The sequence below is a fragment of the Rhipicephalus sanguineus genome, chromosome 1, assembly GCF_013339695.2.
Source record: "Rhipicephalus sanguineus isolate Rsan-2018 chromosome 1, BIME_Rsan_1.4, whole genome shotgun sequence".
In the NCBI taxonomy this organism is placed as follows: Eukaryota; Metazoa; Arthropoda; class Arachnida; order Ixodida; family Ixodidae; genus Rhipicephalus; species Rhipicephalus sanguineus.
Genome location: NC_051176.1, coordinates 198,201,000 through 198,227,237, shown reverse-complemented (window position 1 = coordinate 198,227,237; position 26,238 = coordinate 198,201,000). Strand labels below are relative to the sequence as shown.

The 26,238-nt window shown below is 42.0% G+C and overlaps 1 protein-coding gene across 1 annotated transcript in view; it reads left to right on the top strand.

Annotated features, from left to right (window-relative positions):
* Nucleotides 1–149: 149 nt before the first annotated feature.
* LOC119405171 (rap1 GTPase-GDP dissociation stimulator 1-like) overlaps nucleotides 150–26,238 on the top strand; it is a 69,945-nt gene continuing 43,856 nt past the window's right edge. Inside the window, 8 exon segments of the mRNA XM_037671983.2 lie at nucleotides 150–156; nucleotides 2,053–2,123; nucleotides 2,125–2,179; nucleotides 7,578–7,721; nucleotides 8,387–8,512; nucleotides 14,633–14,758; nucleotides 15,832–15,987; nucleotides 19,356–19,487. Coding sequence (XP_037527911.2) covers nucleotides 150–156; nucleotides 2,053–2,123; nucleotides 2,125–2,179; nucleotides 7,578–7,721; nucleotides 8,387–8,512; nucleotides 14,633–14,758; nucleotides 15,832–15,987; nucleotides 19,356–19,487 — 817 coding nt within the window.

Below are 26,238 nucleotides of genomic sequence, written 5' to 3'. Positions count from 1 at the left end.
CATTGCACCTGCCTGGTGTACCAGACAAGGACGTGATGTGAGAAGTATTCACAAGCGCAAGGGCGTCCGCAGAACTTTTTGCAGGGGGTGCATACGCAGGGGGGGGGGGGGGGATTCAGCACTGGCAGCGTTTATTTAACTGCCGTGACATGACAGGCAAGATTAGTCAGTAGTTTGTAAGTTGCGAAATTGAATGGCAAACCTGCAGGCCAGGACCTGAGTGTGCTAATCCAGCTGTGTAGCTTATCGCAACTGCATAGAAAAATATTATCCGAAATTCCAAGGGGGGGCAGCTGCCCCCCCTTGCACCCCCCTCCGGACGCCCATGCACAAGCGTGGTAACCTCGCATGACAAATGTAGATTACTGCATTGAGTGTTGCTAATTGCATCATAGTTTGGTGTCTGCAGGACTTTTGTTCATGCTTTCTTGTAGATGTCACAGGATTCTGGGGAAGCAGTATAATGGCTCTAGTTTCTAGCAGGTGCCTGAACATTTTGCGGTGCAGAGGAGTACGAGACCCTGCAATGCAACTTTCCTTTTCCGCAAAATTTATATTTATTGGTGGTATGGTCAGTCCTCATTGCAATTGCTGTTTGCAGCATAGCACGTGACGTGTATGCTTCTGTAAATTCCTGTACTTCATGTCTGAAGCAGCTCATGGCAGCCATTCAAGTAAATATAACGAAATCTAAAGGGCACAAAGCATCTATGGAAGGCCTACAAAGGTATTGAGTTTCAGTATTGAGGTTTTTCTAAAAGCCAAATATGGGCTAGCAAATGTTGAATAACGCCAAACATTTGCGACAAGAACAGGCTCTGCCACCATTGTGCATAAAATTTCTTTCGCGGTGCAACAAAGCAGCCCTGTATGTTTTGCAACTCACTGATATCCCTGTTTCTAAATTGAAATATAATCGAGTTACTTGTTGAAATCACTAAATTTTAATCATCCATTGGTTTCACAAGCATTGTAACACGACTTATGTAAATTAAGCTGGGGGAATTTTTTTGCAAAGTTTTCTTGCATTTGAAGAGCATAATACTGTGGAGACTATTAAGCTGTACTGTCCACATTAATTGCCCTCTAGCATTGATTGGTACACAGCTTAGTAGAAAAAATATTTTGTATGAAGTTTTAAAACACTTGCACACTATAAAAATGAAAAAAAAAGGAACTACTTTAGAAAATTATTTTCAGGACTTGGCAGTTTTCCTAAAACACTTTCTTTACAAGTGGAACTTTGAAATAGTAACACATCTGTCAGATATGTGAAAATTAATCTGAAAATTGTAGTTATGTAAATAAATGTCTGCCTATTTCATTATTTGCATAAATCAAGTAGAAGTGATTTCTCTAATACAGTTGTATGCTTTGTGGCATCCTTTTTCTGGAGAATTGCACATATGCAATAGCATAATGATGCTTTGAGCATGCCCAGCGTTATTCTTTATAAGCCTAGAAAAATAATCTATTCGAGAGTACAGTAATTTTTGTTATTAATGTCTGAATTTGAGAAACTCAATTCACTGAAAATAGCCTTTGGTGACCACAGGAGCAGTGATGATGATGATGAATTAACTTTATTGATTGCCCTGCGAATTGGTGGGATGGGCCTGGATCCCGCCTAGGCTTCGGCCAAGGGTTGCTGGCCCTTGGCGGCTTCCTCGGCTCGCTGGACGGCCCAGAGCTGTTGCTCCAGGTCCGAGCTGAGCAACGCAGACTCCCAGCGCGCGCGGAGGCTGTCGCTGTTTAAGGCTGCATCACAGCTATTGTTTATCAGTGTTATCTTTTTTTTTTTTTAATGCACAAAATTACTTTTTGTGAGCTAAATTCAATAATGCATTAATGTGGTCATAATTGGAGATGGTGACCTGCGCTGTCTGTTTTCTTTTATCTAGATGCACCTGTATGCAACTTCAATCTTCACTTTATACACTGGTAGCATTTTTTTTCTCTTATTTTTTTTATATGCCTACAGAAGTGTACAGGACGTTTAACCATTTTGTTAGGGTTCACAACATGAGAACACTTGCTCATATCCCCTAACAGAGCCTCTGAGAAAACAGTTCACAGACGCAGCAGTTGTGGATCCTCTCCTGGGACTTGTATCTCATAAGAACTATGCAGTCGGTGCTCCAAGCTTGCCGGGCTCTTGGAAACATCTGTTATGATAATGGTAAGTGTAATATCTTAGGTTCAAAAATGTGGTTGTGACCCTTGTCGATAGAAAAAAAAAAGAAAACTTTGGCACTGAAAGGAGATAGTTTATATGTATGTATACATTGAGCATAACATATGTCCTTCATCTTCTTTACCTGTATATACTCAACTCTGTCAGTGTCATATTTGTTCAGAGTGTAGCCCATCCTAAAAAGGCATTGAGGTAATGGCTGTCTTACAAATGACTATATATGCAAGAGTACAGACAAAATGGAAACAAATTTCAGCAGCACTACATCAAGTACAGACCTGGCATGGCTGAAATTGATTTAAAGGTCTAGGATAAGATTTTGCATGCATTTAATATTTGTATCAAGGCAAGTTCGTCAGAACAACCTCGTTTAAGGGGAGAGGTGGGTCTTGAGAAAAGTTTTTTTATTAGTTAGGTTAACTGAATGACATTCAGTACACTTATTCAGTTTTTCTTGCAGATTCCGAATCTTCAAGCAGATTTTTATTATCTGCATTAGAACAAAAGATATGCAATTCCTGAGAGGATATTTCTTACGGCACATTTTAGCAACTTCGCTTTGTCAAACACAAAAACAAAGTATATGGCAACACTGCCAGAGAGCTCGTCTAGCCGATGATGCTAATTTTATTGTTTTCATCGAACTTTGAATGCAAAATAAATGCATGCAAATATAAGTGAAAATTTTTTTCTGCACACATTTTATGATTATCGAGAATTATCATTTGGTAAACAAGATTATAAGAAAATAAATAGCATCATCGGCTAGATCAGCTTTCTGGCCATCTTGCCACATACTTTGCTTTTGTGTTTGATGAAAAGTAGTTGCCAAAAATCCCCGTAAGAAATGTGCTAGAAAACGTTGTCGAAATAGCATATCTTTTGTTCTGATGCAGCTATTAAAAATCTACTCACACATTTGGAATCTGCAGAAAAAACTGCATAAGTGTATTAAATTTCATTCTGTTCACCCAACTATTAAAAACATACTTTTCAAGACCCACGTCTCCCCTTAAGGCAACAACCTATGGAGTATTTCTGTAGTCCAAAGCGGTGTTTGGGGGGGGGGGTGGTCAGGAGGATGAAAAATCTGCATTCATTTCACTCGTATAGTCAAATCAAGTTGCTATAAAATGTAACCAGCAATGTGCAGACACTGAAAAGTTCATAAGAGAGAAGGCAACATTGCATTTGTCTCACAGGAGAAAGTTCAGCAAAAAAAAAAAAGTGAAAGTATAGACTACTCGGTCTTAAAATAGTGAATAACATGACAGTTCAGTAATAGTAAACTCTTTGAGAAATTAGACGTTGAATCTCTTGGTGAAAATTTATTTGCTTCTTGTGTATGAATATGCTCAACAGTGTTTGTGCTACATGTACTCATTTAGAGAGAGCAATTAAACTGAAAAGTGACATGCCAGTGCAGTAGTCAAACTGGTAACCAGCATCACGGAGGCAAAAAAATTGGTATGGCAGTGGAAACCTGACCCTCATCAACATCTTTCCATTTTGATAGGAGGAGGTAGAAGGGAATTTAATGAATACAGAGAAAAGAAAAGCAAGTTATTGACGTCCAAGATTGTTTTGGTTTTGTTACGTCTTAAAGGTCCCCTCACCAGGCCCCTCACCAGTTTTATTATACAATGGAAATTGTAAGGCACCTTCTCGGGAGTGTTTTACTGAAAGAATTTTATGATTGGTTCATTACTAGAGGAGCTAAAGAACAGAAGCTGTCCTGTTACCATGCCAGCAGGAATTTTGCTTAGGATAACAGAGAGCTGAGCTGGTTGGTAGTTATTTATGTTAAAAGACTGGGCGTGCAAGCACACAACACAAACGTGCTTGTGTTGTCTTGACTTTTCTCTTGTGTCTATGTTTGCATGCAAAGTTAAACATAGAGGCATTTTGCACAGGGACATTAGTGTGTATGACATTGACCTTCACTGAAGCACGGTTCCCTCAAGAGAAATGGGGTACAACCTTGTGTTTGAAATTTTGGCTGCTTTTGTGCTGCACAAATGTTCCCTACTTTGCGGATACAATCACCACCACATGAGCTCTGTGCTGTGCTTGTTTGTTGGCAATGCTCAAGCCTGGTAAGGGACCCTTTAATAAAGCAAGCTTATATTTTGAAAATTATAGAAGTTATTTTTAATTATGCTTATTGTTTTTCTGAAAGCTGTTTATTCATTTCTTTGGCCGTCATTATTAAAACCGTTTGCACCCCTGCAAAGTTATAAAGGAGTCCTGACACAAAAATTTTAACACAATTTAACTGCTACATCGTACTGCTGGGAGCACATAGGTGTCATCTGTACAATGTCAGCCACAAATTCAGCCTAAAACATATTTTAATTGAGTTTTGAAGTTTGTCCTAGCATCATATTGGAAAGTGAAGGACCTATTGATGTAGTCATCACGCGGGGTCTGCTTTGTCAACAATGTATGTGACGAGTTTTGGCCAGGTTACCGAAGACGTGTGGGTGATATGCAACGCTGGTAGCGACACCTGATTATTCAGAGCCTAAGCAGAGAGCCGCAAACCTAACATTGCAGCGACTTATCCGCTTACCAACTTTGTGTAAAGCATCGACAGTGATGTAATAATCAACTCACAGTATTCTCATTATTTTCTTTCAGCAAGAACACAGAAGTGACTGAAAATAAGAAAAAGTTCTAGTATCTTGTAGTTAGATGAATCGCCACAAGATGTCTCTGCTGGCTCCACCGTTGTATGCTGCTGCCATCAGTGGCTCCGGTAACAGGTATCCACAAGCGTTGGGAAGTCTACGGACAAACTAAAGTTCTCTACTGCTGGGATTGTACTGTGTAGTGGACATATAACTGTTCAGGCATTCTCCATCACATGGCGTTGTCCGCATTGACACGTGTGATTAGTGCAGTTCCACATCCTGCTGAATGAACTTCGACGTGTGCGCCGCATGTACGGGGGATTTGTATACCTTTAAAACTCAGCGTTGCTTGATCTGAGTATGAGTCAGTAAAACGTTACATCACGCCACTTACATGTTGCGCATAAACACTTACAGAGCCCACAAAAGCAGGCAAACGTATCGCAGCAAATTGCCATGAAGTGCGATTTCAGTGGCCGGTGTGTTCCATTTAAAGGTTGCGCCAATATTGTGATGTCACTGCTTCTATCGTCAGTTCTCGACATTCTGCTTTACAAATGATCAAAACAAAAATGGCTCAGCATATCTAATACTGCGGTTGCTCCAAGGCTCACGGAAATCGTCTCATCTGTTGGATGACGACGACGACAAGAACAAAATCGCAGCCACTGGCAAGTTTCGTGCAGTGAACCAAACTTTTCTAACTGATATTTATACTCTTCCCGGCTCCCTCGCCAATCGACATACTAGATAAGTGCCGTCGCTTGACGGTCGAAGAAACGATTAAATACTTGCAGCACTCAACATAACAGACGAAACAGCAGCACTGACGACATGGCAGAAGGTGGCCAGTGACATCACTAGTATTCGTGGTCACATGATAGTATTTGTTAACGAGCAGCGTAGAGTTTCTCGCAATAATATCTAGAGGGAAATCTGGCGCCACCGTTGCCGCGATGGGAATGACGGTATATGTGTCTGCTAGGCTTGTGTTGGGCTGGTGTTGAGCGAGGCTTCGGCTAAAAAGCGGATACGATTGTGGAAATAAAGCTACTCTAAAACAAAACTTTTATAAATAGATCTCATTCACGTTCATTATATTCTAAAATAAAAGTCTACCCACCTGTACGGCATAACCAAACAACGAAAAAAAGAAACGGACGACTGAGCAGTCGCAGAGTGAATGCTGGCTTTATCATCTGCCTTCCAAGTTTAGCGGCCATTCGTTACTTTTTACGCTTCATAAAATTTTATATCGATGTATAAGTTTCCAAAGTTAAGTAAAACTCGTTTCTGTGTAATGATGAAAAAGAAATAGCTTACAACGTGCTCCTTCAGTACGAAATGAACCACTTTGACTCAAGGAACGCGTTGAAGCCAGGCTCGTCTTCGGGTAGTCCGGGCTCTTTGTAAGCGATACCAATCCGAGCCAAATCCGAAGCTCACATATACCGTCATTCCCATGCATACAACAGCTCACTAGCGCCAGATTTCCCACTAGGTAATTGTGAGAAACTCTATGACGAGCAGGCTGAGTATGTCACGGGCTGCCAAGTACTCTTTGCTATCGAAACTGCCACTGCTCGTAATATACGAGTATATAATAAAACATTCGTCTTGCGCTAGAGCAAATGAATTGCTTTGCCATGTTTAATGAGTCAGTAGCCATTTTTGTCATGACCCTTGCACAATAATTTTAAGAATTGGAACTAGGTATGAGTGAATGTCACTTTTTTGGTTTGAAATAAAGTGGAAGCAGCCTTGAATAGTATGAAGATTTGAATAGCAGTAGGGTGCAAGTTATAAGTGGTGCAATATGTTACAATTTAAAAATTACTGTACTTAGTGCATATAGGCCGATATAACACGCTTTTAAACTTGAAAAAAATATGTACATTTAACCTTGAAGTGTGGCTTCGCGGCAGTGCAGATTTCCACTGGATGGGTTGTTTCACGGCACAGCAACCAGACGCTGCAGTGAAACCACGTTTACAGGTGGTTATGTGGGGTCAAATGTATTCGTTCATTTCGAATACTTCGAAATTTCGAATAATCTAAATTCGTATCAAAGCGAATTCGAATGCTGTAATATTCGTTCGAATATTCGAAACGCCCGAATATTCACCCATCCCTAGTGTAGATAGATTTCAGCGAACTTTAGAAAACCTCATAAAGTTAAAAAGCCTGGAGACCTCCACCATTGCATCTCTTAAAGCCTCGGTGTTATTTTGGGATTTTAAGCTCTGTGAACTTATTCTGCAGTCCTTATTGCCTCTACTTTTGTTGATTGATCTCATAGTGGTGTTGTGACAGCTACAGCTATACATAAAGGAAAATCTGTTGATTCAAGTATTTCAGTTAAACATGTTCGCTTGTTCATCCAAGAAGCCCCACAGTTCCTCACAAACTATTTTACTAGATAAGTAAACTGCCACAGCAGATGTTTCTCTATTGCAAGAGTAGTGTGCTACATGTAATAAAATAATCTCTCAAATGAAGTGGGTCTGCAGGTTGTAATGTCTACTTTCATTTGTAGCCTGAACTTCCACACTGTTTCAAGATATCAGTTATTATAAAATGTTCAGGTAAATTCAATGATTTTTTGTTCATTTATAGGTGCATATATTGTGTATCCAGTGTCTTGTCAATGCTGCTTTGTTTTCAGGGACGCATAGTGATGGTGTTATCCTGTGGTGTGATTTTTTATGTATGACCAAGTCTGTGTAAATACTTTGTCCTTTGTGTTTCAGATGATGGCAGGGACCTTGTTCGAGCTAAACAAGGTGTAGAGCAGCTGCTGCAGCTTCTTCAAAATGTTCTTGAAGTTGACTCTGCACCAAAAGATCTGCATACTGTTGTTTCAGGATGCCTCCTAAACTTGACAGATATGCAAGGTGACTACTTTTAACCATTAAATGCATATTTTATGTTGTGTGCTTGCAAGTTTTAAGGACAACTTTTTAGCTTTCCCCATTGAACAGCTATATGCAGGGGTAGCTGTATAACCTCTGCAGTTACCCCTGCATGACCTTGTAGAAATAAAGCTGAAGAAAAAAACTTCATGGAGCATGCTTCCTAGAGTGTGTTACCTCAGAGCCGCCCTGGTGTAGGAACAGCTGTCTTTGCATTGCAGTGCTGACCCTCACATCACATGGTCGAATGTGCAGCTGCTTTATAACAACTTGTGGAGATGAAACTGACAATAAAATTTACAACACAGAAAATGCAAGGCTGATGAAAGAGTAGATAGATGCACAGTGAGTGCTCACTTCAGTCATGGTTGTTGTATTTGTTGTAAGAATAAATTTTTTGCACGTCAGCACTGTGCACATCTACTCTCCTGTCAGTCTTGTGTTTTCTTGCTTTGTGTTTTTTTTATTATACGTCACCAACAAGACTACCCTCCAATCCTCCTAGATGAAATCTGCTTCCCTAGGCTTATAAAAAAGTGCGAAATTGCAACAAGCCCAGAGAGTCTGAAAAACATTGCAGCCATCTCATCATAATGTGCTATGAAAGTTGCACTTTGTCACACTGGTTTATGTTGGTGCCATTTCAGAAATACAAGAGGATGCTCTCCGTTTGGGTGTCATTGATATCTTGCTCAAGTACCTCCAAAAGTATTCGGATGTTGAAGATGTCGTCATGCACTGCGTCTTGGTGCTCAACGGCATTGCAGATTCAGGTAATGCTAAAACATTCAGCCCTGTATGTACTTCTTTAGTCAGAAGAAAGTACAACTGCCTTTGTTCAGTCAGCATTGTCGTCCATTTTTCAAACACAAACACAATCTGTTTCTTTTTCTCCTTTCATTATATGGCACTCAAAAAAAAAAAATCTTGGAGGACACTTGAGCTTTGCCTTCAAGAGTGGGATGCATAATTGGGGCCCATTTGCATCATCATCTCATTTGCTTGCCACGCTTCTCTTTTCGGTGGACACCTCAGCTGTGCTGCGAGGAATGGAACGTCTGTGCGCATTCCATTCCTCAAACGTCTGTAACACTGACCGTTTTAAAAGGCCAGTAAACAGGCTCAGACTTTTTTTTTTACATCTCCCAAACAAGCTCGCTAATTCGCACAGAAGGCTGCAACGATCACATTTCGTGAATATTGCAGCATCTGTGTGCTGCGCAGATGCTGCATTTTAAAAAAACAATTTCTGCATCCCCTTTCCAGCGGCTGTCCAGTATTCTTCGCCTGCAAAGTGACGTAATGTTGCCAATGGGCAACATGACGTAGTACCGACTTTGTCGATTGGTCCTCTTACTACGAAGTGGTGTCTTGGCCCTGCGATGATGCAGTTTTTGGCTGTGCAGTTATCACGTATTTGTTTACCTCGCCAGTGCCTCACACCACGCTTCCTCACCGCGCCGCTTAGACACGAGCGACACATGCTCGCTTGTTGGCTGCGCGCCGATGACGTAATCGCTGACGTCGTGTCACGTTGCCGATGTGGGCGTAATCATGAAGATGGACTGTGCCTACCCCTCTTCAAGGCAGAAAAGGGTGGTGGGGCAGAGCGAGAAACTGAAACCAGCTGAAATTGTTGTTCTATCCCCTTTAACTTCATTATTACGCCACTTATTCGCTAAATTCTTCTGGCAGCACATTCAGATTGTACAAGTGCGAAGTTATCTCTTCATTGCAAATTTTGGACCTTTAAACCCATTGTAACTAACCTTCTTAATCTGCCTGTATTTCGCTCATGTAGAGCTTTGTGGCGCTGCTTCTAAACGCATGTTTCCTGCTCCCATATGGATAATTCCTGCTTCAAGCCTTCTCCAAAGCGGCACATTTACTGTTTCCCAGAGCTGCTCCAAAATATCATTGGCTGCTTCCATCACTGTGGAAACTACATAGAGGAAGATGCCAAGGGGGCAAGAAGTTATATCAATCTGAGCCACAACTTCTAACCCTTTTTTTTTTTCATTTCTTTCTTTGAATGTGTTGGCCATCACTTCCGGTTCAGACAAGCATATGGCAGCACCCTGTGTTGGCTGCAGTGGCTGCACGTCTGTAGTGTACTATTCTTTAGAAGGCAGCAAAATTTCCACCTCGAAGGGAATAGGAGCCTGTACCATTGGGCACTATAGATTTATGTCATGAGCCGGATGCCATCTTGATGTTGGAGAACATGGCCAAAAACATGAGTGGGACTATTTCCTTAGTTGCTGAGGTAATTGAGTGCCATGCTTCAATCATCTGGGTAGGGCCTCTCCTGCCTTCTTACTAGGGGTTTGCAAATATCGTAAATTTCAAATACGAATGGAATATTTTTCTTATTCGAAGCATATTCGATTCAAGAAATGCATATTTGAATTTTCTCTAATATTCGACCACAGCCAAATATGCAGTCACGGAGGTGAATAATTGGGCAAGTAATAAATTACGAGTGCTACGCAGTCTTATTTTTAAAATGAAACATTGCTAACACGTACCCGTATGAAACTAATTACGGTTAAAATTTAATTCTGACAAATCCCCAACCACAGAGCCCAATATATTCCCTGCTGTCGCAGTGGTCATCCTTATGCCAACTGGTTTGCACGTACTACGAGCACAATTTGTCACCTGAAGGTTAACCGTTCCCCTGAACTACGTAGTGGTGTGGCCCACGCCACTATAGGCAGTTTCTGAATAGGGTACCCAAACCTTTGCGTCTGCAATTGCTTGCGTTTGTTGACACTGCACATGCGTCATATGCTCTCTTGGGTACTCACATTATTTTAACTCGAAATTGTTATGGCGGGGATTCCGAAATGAAGTTGTGTTGAAATTTCGCAGTGAATGAGAGGAGCCACACAGGTCAGCATGGAGGGGGCATTCTCGGGGATGAGGTTTTTCGTATCAGAACAGCAATCTCGCATATCAGCAAGTATGCTCAAGGAGCAAGGTAGCTATTTGGGCGAGTTGTTCGAACGTTTTCATAAAACAGCGCACACGCACAAATACAAAAGAAGGAGGTCGTGTCGTCGGTTCTTCCATCTTTTGTATTTGTGTGCGTGCGCTGTTTTATGATGATGACATACTCAGTGACTTGTTTCTTCTGAGATCATGCCCACTACCTTGACTCAAAGCATTCAGCCTGCTCAGAGAATTGGTACACTTTTCTTATCTCGAAAATCTGCTTATCTTGAAATTTTTCCTGGTTTTTACTACTCCGAGTTAACGAGGTATTACTGTAATTCACTTTTGAGCTAATACTGTCTTTTTATTGTTACTTTGGCTCGAAAATTTTTGCATGCAAATAAAAACTTTTATGAACCATTCTGGACCTTTTTTTTCGCTCCAGGACAGAAACGGAGCGGAACTTTTTTCAGCAGAATGAAACTAGAACCACTACGAAAAACATTTCGTTCCGACACGCTAGTGAGGGCTGCCACTGATGGGCACATCAGTATGACACAGCCCTATCAGGATAAGAATCTTAAAGGGGTACTGACACAAACTTGCACGGCCGAGATAGCTTGCAGGATCGATTCCGTGAACATGCGTGTATTATCTGCAAGATATCAACTGCGAATACAGCTTGGAAGGTATTTTAAATGAATTTTGAAGTTTGCTTGAACGATCGACACCCTCGCACTATCGACACCCTCAGAGGTGACCCTCGGGGACTTCTACTTCCCTCACGTGACCACACTGCAAGTTATCACGACGTCATAGCTGCCATGTTTTTTTTTGCCACGTTCGCTCCAGCAGCCTATTTTTCGGCGGCTGCTCGCGAACCGCGCGGAAGTGCGTCACAGTTCTGTGTGCTGACGTCATCGAGTGCTGCACCGTGCTAGGTGGTGTTAGTTGCACCTGGAGGCTTGTCGTTCTTGAAACCGAAACTGACACTGGTCGGTAATGAGGAGCTTGTAATTAATTATCTGTCATGCGCTGCAGCAAACGATGTGCCGTGTTATGACTAACAGGCCCCCAGCAACACACTGCAGCAAAAAAACACGAGGCCAGAATTTTTGTGTCAGTACTCCATTAAGCACTGCGCTATTGGAAGCATGCCACACGCTTTTAAGAAGCAGCAAATCAAGCGTACCGTGCTGCCATTTGCTCTCATGTCTTTCCTTGTGCGGGACCATGTAGTGCACTGCGGGGATGCATCACTTGCAGAAACAAAAGCAGCTTGCCCTCGCTCGTTGACCCATTGAGATACTTGCCACACTTGTGGCATCTGTACACGAACAAGAATGGAACAAATTCATGTTCAATTCGCTTTAACAAATATTAATATTCGCTTACCCCTACTTCTTAAATTGCAGCTGACTATAGTGCTATAAACTACTATATACACGACGCAGAAGGAGTGCTGCGCAACTGCTGTGCTAAAGTCTAGCTGAGCTACATAAGTGCTTAATGTGCATCTACTTTGTCCTGTGTTAATTTGACTGATGGATAGTACCATATCTACTCATGTATAAGCTGCACTTTTTTTGCACTCAGGTGCAGGTTATATATGTGCCAGTCTTATAGCCACACATTAACACACTCTAGTACCACTGCAACTACTGTGTAGCATAGTGGAATAACTTGTAACAGATTATGAACATTTTATTTGACTATCCATCGCCGCGTTTGCTTTCATCATTGTCAGACGAACTCGGCTCATCGGAACGTTCACCACTGTTGGACGAGTTCACTTCATTGGTGTGCTCCCAAAGCTGATCATCTTTTGTGCCATTCATTGCATTTGATAGTCTCATGACTAAAAAGCTCTTTCTGAAAAGCTGTTCCACTTGTTCGTGCTCGAAATTATGTGGCCTGCTACACAATGGTAGAGAGACCCTGTGAATGCAAAACGACAGACTCCACCTGAAAACAAAGGTGAAATGGTGCTGGCAAGTCGGCATTGCTGTGGAAAACGCAAGACAGGAGCAATGGAAGTGTCAGGTTGAGAAAGATCATGATGATGATGATTTGCGGCAAATGGCAAAAACTACCTGGCGCCATCTTGTAGCACGTTCCATAACTGTAGACCATCAGTGACTAGCGAAACGTTGCTTTTAGGCGACTTTTGTGTGTGTGTGTGTGTGTGTTTGTGTAACAAACACACACACAGTGTAGGCAGCTTTGTGTATGTGTGTTACACACACACAAAGCTGGCACACATGTTACATATTAGATTTTTGAATCCAGAAGTGGGGGGTGGGTGCTGGTTATACACTAGGGAGGCTTATACACGTGTAAATATGGTAGCCAAAGACAGATTGTGTATTTTGAAGCACTTTCAATTGGCTAAGCGTCAAGTGGTTTCTGCCAAGCCATCTAGATATGAGCCTGCAGAAAAGACGTGGCGTAAAGGGTAGGCTTACTGGTGGCTTCATGGTCATCGACCCTCGCGTTATAATCGAATCCCGAAATAACAATTTTTTCTTCCTGGACCCAATGAAGAGTCACCCTTCGCATTACAATCGAGTAAATACGGTGCTGTCGTAGCTGGCTCAGTACGAGACAAGTGACCAACTCCTGCACATAGTGTTTGAAGAGCAGGTGTGTAGTACTTGAGGTTTCACCTCACATGAATGTAAGAGAAAAGAAAACGTAAAGCAGGAGAGCATTGATCATGGCCAGAAGAGATGATATACTTTTTCGGTGTTTAAAAAAAATTAGCCATTGCCTGCATCAGGTAATGGCTGTGTACATTGCCTGCATACTGCAACTATACTGCATTGCCTGCAGTATAGTTTGCCAAGGCTAGACCAAGCGATTTTTTATGGTCTTTGACATGAAATTAAGTTGTCCGCTGCATGCATTGCATTAATATATGGCTTGCGTGTTCACAGGAGCTTTAACTGCAGATTCTCTGTGTTTTCTGACTATGTTAAAAAAATGTTGCAGGGCCCCTTTCATAGTTCTGTGTGCATTGCCGTCTCCTCTGTTCTGCGATGAATACAAATGCCGAACCTTGTGTATTTTTACCGGTTCTGAGTCCTCTGTGTGGATGGAATTCAGGCATAAGGCTACAATGGTTTACTGTGATTGGTAGCAATGTGTTAATGTTATGGCACCTTGAGACTCTGTGCAGTCGTTAACAAAAGATTTAAAACACGCTTGCAATAGGAAAAGGAAGTGCTGAATTTTTAGCGTGCAGCATTAAAATGAGATAAACTTATTCAGTAATGTAAGATGCACCTTTAAAATCAAAGCTTGCTTGCTTAATCTACAAAAAAAAGTTTAGTCTTTTGTGAGTTGCAATGTTCTGTAAATTTTTGGGCCTAAATATCAAGGGGGCCATATAAATTCATATGAAAAATCAGATGAGTTTCTCTGAACAAGCTGAAATGAGTACCATGACCTTTTTAATATAGTGTGGAAATGTTCAATTAGTTTTATTTGCATTCTTTGCACATTATACTTCCATGCATCTTTTAATAAATTGCAGGATTATCATATTTAATGTGTGTGTAGAGAGAAAATGTAGTCAAGTAAATGTCAGTGTTGCTGATTGCAGTGTTATATTGTGGTAAACAATGATAGTAACATTATAATACGTATTTCTGTTGTAATATGTATGGCTTGAAATTAAATGCCTGTTCTAGGTCCCCTGGAGATTTTAAATTTGAAAGGTACCCATGAATATGTATTAAAATTTAAAATACAAATTTTTGTTGTTTGGTATGCCAACATGTCCCCCAAAAATACATGTCACTGAATAATTTTGTAAGTAACTCAGTGAAAGCAAGAAGCCCAAATATGGTTATAGTGCTGCGCAAAATAAAACTGGTTGTCATGCTGATGTTGTATTTACTCTCTTATGCAAGCTTTAGCCTCACCATCAGATGCTATTTTTTTCTTTCCTGTAGACGATGGCCGTAAACGGCTTACCGAAAAACATACACTGTCCCTTCTGCTTAGTAATCTCGACAAAGTTTTCTCAGAAGAAGTGACGGAAGTTTTGCTCGAGTTGTTTGGAAATCTTGCTGAAAGTGGTGAGTATTTTATTTGCCACTCTGTAGTTTGTGTGCCACATACAACCTTTATGTGCTAATAAACTACAGTTTGTTTTCATTACTGTAAGGCAGGGGTCTCGATCTCACCTCAGCTAGCGGGCCGCAGTCACGAAATCCCGCAAGGGCCGGGACTGTGAAGAAGGTTGAAGGGGGGGGGGGGGGGGTGAACAAAATGTCATCTAACGCTGCCATAGAAAAGGATGAATTTCCCATATCTGATACATGGAACATTTCTGAAGGGGATTTGGCATTGGGATTCGAGAAACATATCGATAGTGATCTCCAGAATGACTCTCTGGACGCCGATTCTGAAACATAGAGATTTTGTTCTACGGTTATATTTGTAGGGGTTCGTGGCCGTCTGCTCCAGAGAAAGCCGTCGGAGACTGCTGCACAACTAGAACATCGTTTGTTAGCTAAAACAAAGTCGACTGTTAGGCAAAATTACCACAAAGCTACAGGCCCCTAACATTGGCCCCGGTGGGGCGCACGCCGCGTGCACGAACACTCCCTGCAACAATCTGTCGGCTACACCCCCATGGCTGCCCACGGTCTCTTCTCATATGTTCTTCCTGACACGTGGAACATGCGCACTGCCGTCGGATCATGCCTCGTGTCATAGCCATTGGGGGCGAGGGGGTTTATCGGCGGTGATTCCCACATGTGTCAACACACGGTGACCACATAAGGTACTTGAACAAAGCATTATTAATTGCAATAGGCATGTAAATAATGCGAGTACCATTTAGCAAAGTCACATACATTTTATTCCTTGTGAAGCCGCGGGCCGCTAGCAAAATGTCTGTGGGCCGCGTGTTTGAGACACCTGCTGTAAGGCCTCTGATTCTGTTGCACAATAAAAGAAATTTCCAGGGCAATGGATGGCACACTGTGAGAGCACCTCTTAAAAAGTGTGGACTTGAAACCTGGAGGCTTTACTCAGTGTCCTGAATGATGAGTTATTAAAGGCTTGAGAGCTTGCAAGCCATAGTGCCCTTCATCTTTACCTTTAACTTGATTTGTCTGGTTTTTCTCTTTGTGGCATTGTCTAGATGAAGTAAAAGAAGACCTTGTGGAACTGGGCTTTTGTGAGAAGCTCATTGAAGTGTTGAAGCGATTTCAGCCTGGGCCTGAAACTCCTTCATCAGAAGAGAAACAGAGCGTGATAAAGACCATCTGTGACCTTACAGTCCTTGTCTTAACTGGAGGCAAGTGCAATCAGTGGCATGATTGCATCTACATTATTCTGCACAATTTTTTTGCATTCAATAGCACATTTACCGATTATGGCAAGGAGTAGTTTTCCTGAATGTATACTACAAATACAACTCCTGCTGTAAAAAGCTCAGTATAGCATGCTAACTTTTATGGCACACAAAAAGAACAAGGGCTGAACGTGCTGTGTCTATGTTGCCCCTTTCAGGCCTTGTTCTTTTTGTATGCCATAAAAGTTAACATTTACCAACATGCCCAAGCATATGCTGTTGAGTGTAACAAACTAAATATTGAATTTTTTTATCAGTATGCAGTGAATATATGCTTGCAATGAATACTTTAAAACCCTGTAATCTTACAGCCCCAGTTGTTCGCATATCAAGGATTCTGGTAATTTGGAATTGGGGACATTGGTTGTTCCATAGGGCTCACTTGTGCTGCATCACTTGCACAGCTCAGCCGCGTGTGTTCTTCATGCATAACTTCTCGTGCATCACTTGTCATTCAAGAGATGTGTTGGCTTGCCTGCACAAGTTTGTTTTTTATGTCTGGCAAAATGCAAGCTTGCACAGTCAAGTGAACAGTCCGCACCACATTTTGGGGTCAACAAACAAAGTTAAAGGGGTCATGAAGCACCCCTTGGGCTTGTTGAAAAAACACATCCTGTGGAACGCTGACACGGCTATGAACTGCTCTGCCAAATATTACAGTCGTGCGCGCCGCTTAAAGGCCACAAGCGGAGCGCGAAGTTGCCGTTTCCCCAGGCGCCCTCTTTTCAAACAGAGGCCGGTTCTCACTCTCGTCAGTGGGCGGGGCGTCTGCACGTTGACATCGCGGATCTGCCAGTTTCAACGCAAGAGACATAGCATGCTTATTGGCCGATAGCCGACGTAGATCGAGAGCGGCGTTCGGATCAGATGCGCTTCTTGCCACGGGGTGCCGCCACTTGCCAGCGCCGCACTCCTCAGTACACGGTAGCCGCACTCGCGCACGCGAATCACAGCGGGAGAGCGATCGCGTTTCATGGTGCGCGCTGACGTAACTTCTTTCCCCCGTGCCATCCCTCCCCGTGTAGCTTCCAGTGCGCTCGTCGGCATGAGAAAAGAGAGAAAGCGCTGAGAGCGTGCGCCAAACCCCCATAACTCTGCTCATTCTTGACGGATTCGAGAAATTCTTGCGGCAATCGATTCGGGAGGGGCAGTAAACTCCGATACTGAGGTCATTAGATCATTACTTGGAAAAGTGGTTCATGACCCCTTTAATTTTTAGTTTTCTGCATAGTGTTCATATTTTTTTCTCAAAACTTATTCATGCCACACATGTAGCAGTGAACAAAGATGGAAAGGATGAAGACAGAGACAGAGTGTAAAGAGTGTGATTTCACTATGTTTTCCAATAACAAAATTTCTATAAATTAAGGATGTGCAATAAAAAGTGTTTTACAATATTTGACCTACAGTGGCATCCTCTTGCATTGATGGGTTCCTAATCTGTGATAGCTAATTACTGTATTTTCATGATTTAGCAATTCTGACCTAAAGGGGCTTTATCAAGACAGTCAGATTTTGGCATAGTATTGTATAGCTGTCCAGCAAACATAAACAAAAGAAAAGGCTGGTATGTTGCCATCATCCACTTATAAAATAGTGCTCCACATATGGACTTTCTGACAACACTGAACATTTCAAGAAATTTGCTTGGGTGCATACAGGCACATAGACGGCTGTTGTGAGCTCTGCAATACCAACAGTTTTACTGGCTGTCGTCAGTTGGTAGATGGTTGGCGTTTGCTCTCTATGTCAAAGTATGCACAGTGAGGTAATTTGGAAATGTAAATACATGTCTAAGCACTTTTGCACTGGACACGCATTCCATTTTTCACAAGAAAGCCATAATTATTGCACTTGGTTAGCCAATAGTTCGAATGTAATGCGGGGATGTCTCAAGCTTGCTTAAAAATAGCCTTAAAGGGAACCGAACAACTGATTTTTCTCGACCCATTTCTTTACGGCGCTACAGAAAGCTCACCCTTCGCAGTGTTTGTAGCTGCAGTAGTTAATCCCAAAAGCACGTAGTTATTTTACAAGCAGTATTTTTCGATCTGAAAGGCTCTAAACATGGACGCACCTTTCCTTCAGCAACGTTGAGAATTGATAGCGATGCCGCCAGCCCTTCTAGCGATTTGTGAAAGCTATCGTTGTTCTGCTTTCGCAGGAGTTCCTGTAACTATGCTGAACCACCTTTATTTAGAGCTTTTCAACTATTTTTGAAAATAACAAGCTGTTACAATGAGATGATGTGGCATTATACACCTTCCCTGTATTTGTACCGCGTTGTGTGCGCATGCGTCCAAGGTTGCCTGCGCCTGTGTCATGGGTTAATTGTCCTGGCGTCGCTACTCTCTAGATGCACGAGCCAAGCCAAGTCATCGAAAACATCACTACGCATATGGGCAGCCGCGCCGAGTAGCAGCGTGCGTAATTTTTGAGACGAAGTGTAGGTAGCAAAAGCTATGTCGCTCCAAAATCTTAGCGACCTGGAAACTGCGTGCACGGTCTACGGAACCAGTGGAAAAAACACTGCAGCAACAAGAACGGCGGGAAGGACGATGGAGAGGGAGACACCACCAAAGAAAGTCGCTAGCTTTGGAGCCGGCCGAACAGTCACCCCTGAGGAAGGGACCGAATCGGTCCTGAAATGTTGGGTCAATTTATAGTTTTTAAAGTTTAACTTTAGCAACTTTGGACTATAAATGGCTGGAGAGTTTATTATTTTTCATATGAATTTTCACCCAGCCAGACAGTTCTCTGTCGAATATGTTCACATTTAAAACGGCTGCATGAGCACGCTGAAAAGTTGCTCAAGACGTGGTGACGAGCATGGGATCATTACGTCACGCTAAGGCAGCGCCACTTTAATGCATACTGCTGACGCAGGCCTATATGTACATTTTTATGGAGTAACACCTTTTAATATAAAGAAACGAACGATATTTCAATACTAACAAAAAATCGTCGACCACATACAGCAATCAACGGTCACGTGGCCGGGTTCATCGGATCGTTCATGTTTTAGCCGCCAGAGGCGCCACAGGTCATTTTTCGCGACTTTCAATTAAGAAAAAAAAATATATAAATCCACCTCTCACGAAAAAAACAGGGTTGGTTTGAGTCAATGCGATGGACAATCTTTCCATCAGTGGAGTCAGTGGAGTCATCTCATTTCATGTTCTGTGCAGTTGTCGGTCCTTTTAAGTACAACTCAGTTTCTTTTGAGGCAGTAAAGTTTTGCCATAGAGGTTACAGTTTGTCATGAAGGCTGTAATAGTAAGCAGTTCATTTCTTTCTTTTCTGCGGGGCAGATGCTAGCATGCGGCATGTCTACCAAAATGGTAGTGGGCCCATCTACAAAGCCACCATGGCATGGCTCCAGGCAGATGATGACAACCTTCGTGTGGCTGGAGCCCTTTCAGCAGGCAACTTTGCCCGCAAAGGTCAGTCAAGTGTTTACTGTGCTCTCAAAGCACATTGTGAAATAATTGGTTGAAACTACTTTTAGTATCTAATTGAATCGAAATGTTCTGAGCCAGAATTAATGTTTACTCTTTTTTTTCTTTCATCCTTATGATGGAACTGGTTTCTGGTTTTGCAGGCATGTTTGTTTGGGCATGTACATTTGTTTGGAATCACAGAATGAAGATGAATAGTTAATTCTACTTTTGAGTGTATTGTTGGTGACCAGCTAGCTTTCATCACTCATCAAAGACCTCCAGCCCAAAACTTAGTCGTTGAACATAGCACATTATGCCTGTCTTAGATAGGGGGACCACATTTAATGGGCACATCAACAGGCAGACAGAACGAAAGCACATGTCAAGAAAGATTAGAATTGATTGTGAAATGAGTCATGCCATATTACGTAGTGCATAGTGTATGGTAATCAATGGTGCGTAATGGTGCACAATGAAAACTAATGTACAGTTAAGCCTTTTTATAGGAGACATGCACTGTGGAGCAGTTATTCTCCCTTATATGAGGAGTCTTTTTGATCGATCGATCGATTGATTGATTGATTGATTGATTGATTGATTGATTGATTGATTGATTGATTGATACCACATTCTCTTTTTCTGATCAGCCCCAGTTTTGATGCAGGTGCACTGGTGTCTAATACACAGTTGTCTGTTACGTCAGTGTCCTTATAAAGGGGTTCAACTGCCTTAATCTTTAAAAAGAAAACAAAAATGAAATAAGGTTTAAATTAGAGCTGTGCGAATAGCAAAATTTTGGGTGCGAAGCGAATTCGAATAATAAAGATTGAGTGCGAATCGAATCGAATAATTTCGAAGAATTTTCGAATATTTCTTAAACATTTTTCAAATAATTCGAAGTGAAATTACAGAAAAAGTTGCAGAGAATCCCTAAGTATGTTCTTGTGAGATCGCAACATGAAAGTGTTTCTTTTCGCTAGGTTGATGAAACGCTGGTGGGGTCATATTTCATAGTTGCCTTTCTTATCAAGAGTGAGGCAATGTAGAGGCCGAATTGCATTTATGTACGTGATTTGGTGCAACCAAAGTGTTGCCGACAACACTTTACACGTGATAGGCAAAGATGCCATTTCCTCAGCCTCTCCTCCTCTTTCAACTTCTGTGGAAGCCCAATTGATGTGGCAGAGAAGGTTGTGCTCCCTTCAAGTCCGGAGTTCCAAATCTGCCTCGTAGGTGTTGATATATAAGAACATCTGAAATTTTGGATGCTAAGAAGCTTCGGTGTCAGATTTTTCGGACTTCCTGCCCAAATTTCAGGTCCAAAACAGCATTAATTGAGCCCCCAACTCTACCACATCTTTCATCTCCATATTGGAACCAGCGTTTTCTTGAGTTAATACATTTGCGACCGTAGCGGAGCTTGAAAGGCAGCTTTGCCGCAATGCGGGGGTGTGATGAGGTGAAGCATATTGAAAATCTAGGGACCACTTCCAATCGGACGTTGACTGTCTCTTGCCTAAGTTCGACCGTAACAAGCTTGAAAGGCAGCTTTGCCGCAATACGATAGTGTAATGAGGTGAAGCATATTGAAAATCTGAAGGGGTCACTTTCAACCGGACGTTGACTGCATTTGTATTTGGGAAGTTCGAATAGTTCGAATAGTAAAATTTCAGTGCGAATCGAATCGAATAGCAAACACTGTTCGAAAAATATTCGAAATTTCGAATATTCGCACACCCCTAGTTTAAATAAGAATTATAAATTTTGCCATTACATGAAGAAACGTTTTTCAGATAATTGATGACTTTATCTTTTTTGTGATCTGTATGCAACTTTCTTTCGATCCAACACAGTAATAAATATTGTGAAATCAAAATGTTTGAGGCTCGTTATCATCATTGTCAGGTACACCTTTTTTACCATGAAGGGGTTCTCACAAGCATGACAAGGAAGAATTGCATGCCAACACACAACAATTTTTTTCGAGAACAACTTTCTGTGTGACGTGCACTGTGCAATCGCGCTGTGCAGTACTGCTTGTTGTGGCCTCTGAGATATATTTATGCACACCACTACTACTCTTAGAGCCTGTGTTGAGTGCAACACCTTGCACTAATTACCATTTGCTATTGTTGCACAATAATATAGCAGGCAGCGTGTCCAGCTACTAAGTACACATTGCTGATGTGCTGTGAGTTCAAATCTTAGTGGCAACAGTTTTGGACAAGGTTTTCTTTTTCCTCATTTGAGGGCAGTAGTGAAGCTCAGTATAAGAAGGTAGCCTGGCAACAACAGCATTACATTAATGACAAAAATCATTGTAATGGAATGGTAGACAGCCAAGTTGACGGATGGGCTAAGGATATAGAGTTTCAAGCAGTTTATGCTTTTGCAATAAGATATTCTAGGGAGTCTGTGGACTGTTGTAAAAATCCGGCATTGATGAGTATTTTCTATTTAATGAAATACTCATCAATGAGACTGTATTTAATGAAATACAGTTCTCATACTAGTGCCAAACTAATACAGCTCAGACCACTTGTAACTGCTTACAGCACAGGGCAGTTGCCTAGGCAGTGGAGAAGCCTTTTCTCCTGCTTGGCGTGGCCACTTCTTGGCTGCAAGCCAAGCGCTTCACGAAGAATGCGTACCCGCATCAGCATCAAGTGCACGTTATTGCGCTGTTTGGCTCTTCAGTTTGCTGTCAAAAAAATAACTATAGTTGCGTTAGGGTGGCTAGAATCGGGAGGTGTGAAAAGCGGCTGCGGAAACCGGTCCACAAGTTGGGGCACTGTACGCAAGGGGCACTGTATGCAGGGGCGCGTGGCATTGAGCAGACGACGTACAGCGCAGCTCTGCTTACGTCCAACGAATATGGCTCGCGCTATTTTTTGCGTGCGACACTTTGCAGCATTAATCGTCTTCTTTTTCCCTCAGTGATTTTACTAATAAAGGGTAGACTTCCTCTGCTCATTTGAAAAACAGGGTTCGTATGCATCATCACGGTAGCAGGCTGCATATCGAGTAGCACTGCGCGCACCAGAGTAATATTGCTCGCAGCATTTCGCGCAAGCCACTTTTGAGCACAGAGTTTGTTTTTTTTTTGGGGGGGGGGTTCGCTTGCGTCCTGCCGTTTTACCAATTGCCATTATGTATCACTGCAGCTTATTCAAGTCATTTTTAGTGCTTCTTCACATTGTTAAGGTATGTCTTTTTTTTTTTCAAAAGAAGTGAATTTTTACTTTTGATGTTCTAAAAAATGTACGGACATACAGAATTGTGGTTCACAAAAAATTACGCTTCTGTTTGGTTCTGTTCGAAAGTTATGGTCCTTTTTTTGTGACTACACTCAAATTGAAAATGACGTGCTTGGAGAATTTAATTCTCATTTTTCTCGAAACTTGATTTTCAGTAGGTTTTTGTTGCGAAAAAGTTCATAGCTATTGAACAGATCAATATTTTTTCATGAAACTTTCCATGCTTCTTGCTTAGACATTTACCTGTGCCTGTGCGATGAACTAGAATCATTGAAACGATGAATAAATTTTAATTTTATAATACTTCACTTGAAATGCAACCTTCTGAAACGACACAACTTTTGATGGTTTTAGGCTATGATATACCTAATAATAATGATAGCGCAAGGATCCTAGCTCATCGAACAGCCTATGTACACAGCTATAATGCTGCAAAGCCATTTTTTGTTTGTATGGTTGGATTGGTAGTTATGACTATTGCCGTGATGGCCGTATTATGGGTAATATTGGTAATTACATTATGTTTACCTTCCATTTTTTTACTCAACACACTTGCAGAGCCTTTTTAAACTGTTCTCCCAAAGGCAAACACAAAACAATCAATTTTGGGTCAAAATCTAAGAAAATTTCTAGAAAGGTGGCAACATACCTAAAAAATTGCCTGCTTTCGCACTTGTACCCATTACTATGCAAAGCTGCTGGCCAAAATGTCATGTGTATGTTTTGTCGGCAGTTTGAAAGATTTAATAGTTGAAAACACATTCGTACGCGAAGCAAGTTTATTTGAACGCTGCAATAAAAAGCTATCTACAGAACACAGGTCTTAGCCCACTTGGCTTTCTTTTTTTCCTCCTTATGGTTGACCCCTTTTAAAACGAAATGCACCCAAGTTAAGGAATAAAAGTGTACAACAGATCACGTTGTACACGCTGTTGTTCACTTCAGACTACGCAATACCAACTAGCCCAACGTCGTTCCCTTCTACGTGCCTTGCGTCAAAATGCTTCTCGCATTGTGCTGAGTTCTCTGTCAGCTGCCTTCCAGCTCTCGGTATCACATGAGCTTACTTCTAAAATAACTTTTTTCACGCCAGTACTTTGAACAAAGATGCCTTTTCTGTTGACTACCAGTACCCAGAGTTGCAGCCAGGAATGAAGCAACAATGTCCAGTTTTCTTCTTCGGTTTATAGGGCATTATTCTCACACCTCAAAAATTCATGACCCTCTAACAATAAGCACCACTTGAACGGTGACAAATATGACGCCGCGTTGCCAAGTGCTAGGCTTTCCTCCGGTAATCTGCAACGGCAGCGGCCATACCATGCAGCGTCCCTGGCGGCATCGGCGCACAGAGGGACCCTCTCTGGCAAGGGAAACACTCTGCGCTCAGCGCACCTCCCCATTCTAGCCACCCTTGTTGTGTCATTGTAGAGTGCAGACATCGTGCATTCGACCAGGGACCAGGGGCCTCAAACTTGCCTCTGTTAGAGCGCAGTCACGAAAATTTACTCCAGCAAGGGCCAAGTCATGTGAAAAAGTTAAGAGTGAGGATGGGGAGGGATAGTTTGTACATAATGTCAGCTCACGTTGCCATTTGAAAGAAGACCTTTCCCATATCTGATATAATGGGTCATTTCTGAAGGGGATTTGGCGCCAGGATTCCAACAGCAGATCGATGCCTATCTCCAAAATTATTAAATCCTGGACGCCGATTCTTAAACACAGAATTTTGTTTCACGGCTATGTATCAGCACATGGTGAGCAGAGTGGGTGCTTCAAGAAAAAAAATGCTTTGGACCAGTCGTGCCTGTGTAGCTCATGAACGTATACTTATTAAGCAAATAAAACCAGAAAGTCTGTGACGAAGACTGTCATGTGCGGACGAAGTGAACTTTACAGTGCGATGATGGGAATATCATAAATAACTTTCGTTAGTGTACTCCTCCGGGGTCGAGCAACGCTTGAATATAGCTTGCTGAATCATAGGAATACAAATGTAATGTTTATTAGGCTGTTATAAAAGTGGAGCCAACACTTGAACCAACATGATGCCTGTATCGTAGGAGTATATATGTAGTGTTTATTGCTTTGTTATAAAATTAGATAGCCAGAAGCACAACCACAATTGACGTTGCACCGACATTGTGCTTGCATAGGGTGTTTTTCCAAAGCAGTTTCTAGACCTGGCGTGGCTCTGTGGTAGAATATTTGACTACACTCAAACCTCATTATAACAAAGCCACATCTGCCACAAAAATAACTTCGTTATATCCGAAAATTCGTTATAAACATTTATTTTTAACACTGTGGCTATGACAAGACTATTTTTCATTTACTTCGTTATAACCGATAATTCGTTATATCCGTGTTCGTTATATCGAGGCTTGAGTGTACCACGCAGAATGCTTGGGTTCGATTCCTGATGGGATCCTAATTTTTATTCTTTGCAATTGTTGGGTCAATGCTGCTGACGTCTGTTTTTCTTAACGCTCTCGCATTTAAATTACCAATGTCTGTTCTCGCCGTTCCTGGGTGGGTATAGTCTGTCAATCACCTGTGGCGCATACCTGTACACTACGGCCCGTGTTAAACGGGTATGTGCCACATGTGTCTGGAGGAAATGGTTTGACGACGTATGCGACAGAATTTTCTCATTATTGATATCATGAAGAGACAGTCGGATTCATCAAATCCTCTTACCCTCCCATAGATAGATGGATGGATGGATGATTGATTGACAGATAGACAGACAGACAGACAGACAGACAGACAGACAGAAAGAAACACCCAAAGGTGCCTTGGGTTCGCTAGGAAATGCTTCGCATTTAAAATTTCTAGGAATGGATGGGATTTGAACCCCGGCCCTCTGTGTGGCAGACGAGTATTCTACCACAGAGCCACGCTAGTGCTTGAAACTCCTTTGCAAAAACACCCTGTACAGGTGTCATGTCAGGCAAGGAATCATGTTAACATATGTAATTTAGCGTCGTAGAAGACTAAAATAGCAACCAGGCACAACACATTGCGAATTGCACAACGAGTGGGTCTTTGAATGCTTCCAACCCATTATGAAAGGCTCAGACATAATTCTTCATCGTCATCAGCCACAGCACAAACAAAGTGCACATAATGCCTTACAGGTGTGTAGCGGGTACCTCGCTTATCCATAGAATGACGAATAATGGCATAGTGGGTGCTTCCCTACTTCGTGAAAATTATGGTGGTTTATGGCGTAGTGGGTACCTTGCATGTATACTTGCCTCAAGTTGCCTCAAGAGACTTCACAACGGGCTCTGGAAAGGCCGATCTTCGAGCTTTCACTGTGGCTGTGCTGCATGTTCTACGCAGGCCTAGTGATTTTTGACATTGCACACACACACGAGAAATCAAATGAGGTACCGTACGGGCATGAGCATTATCAGTCGCTGTTCGACATAAGTAGTTTCTGCGCGGCACGGTTCCGCTGGAAGTCCACATAATTGAAGAGGTCTGAAATT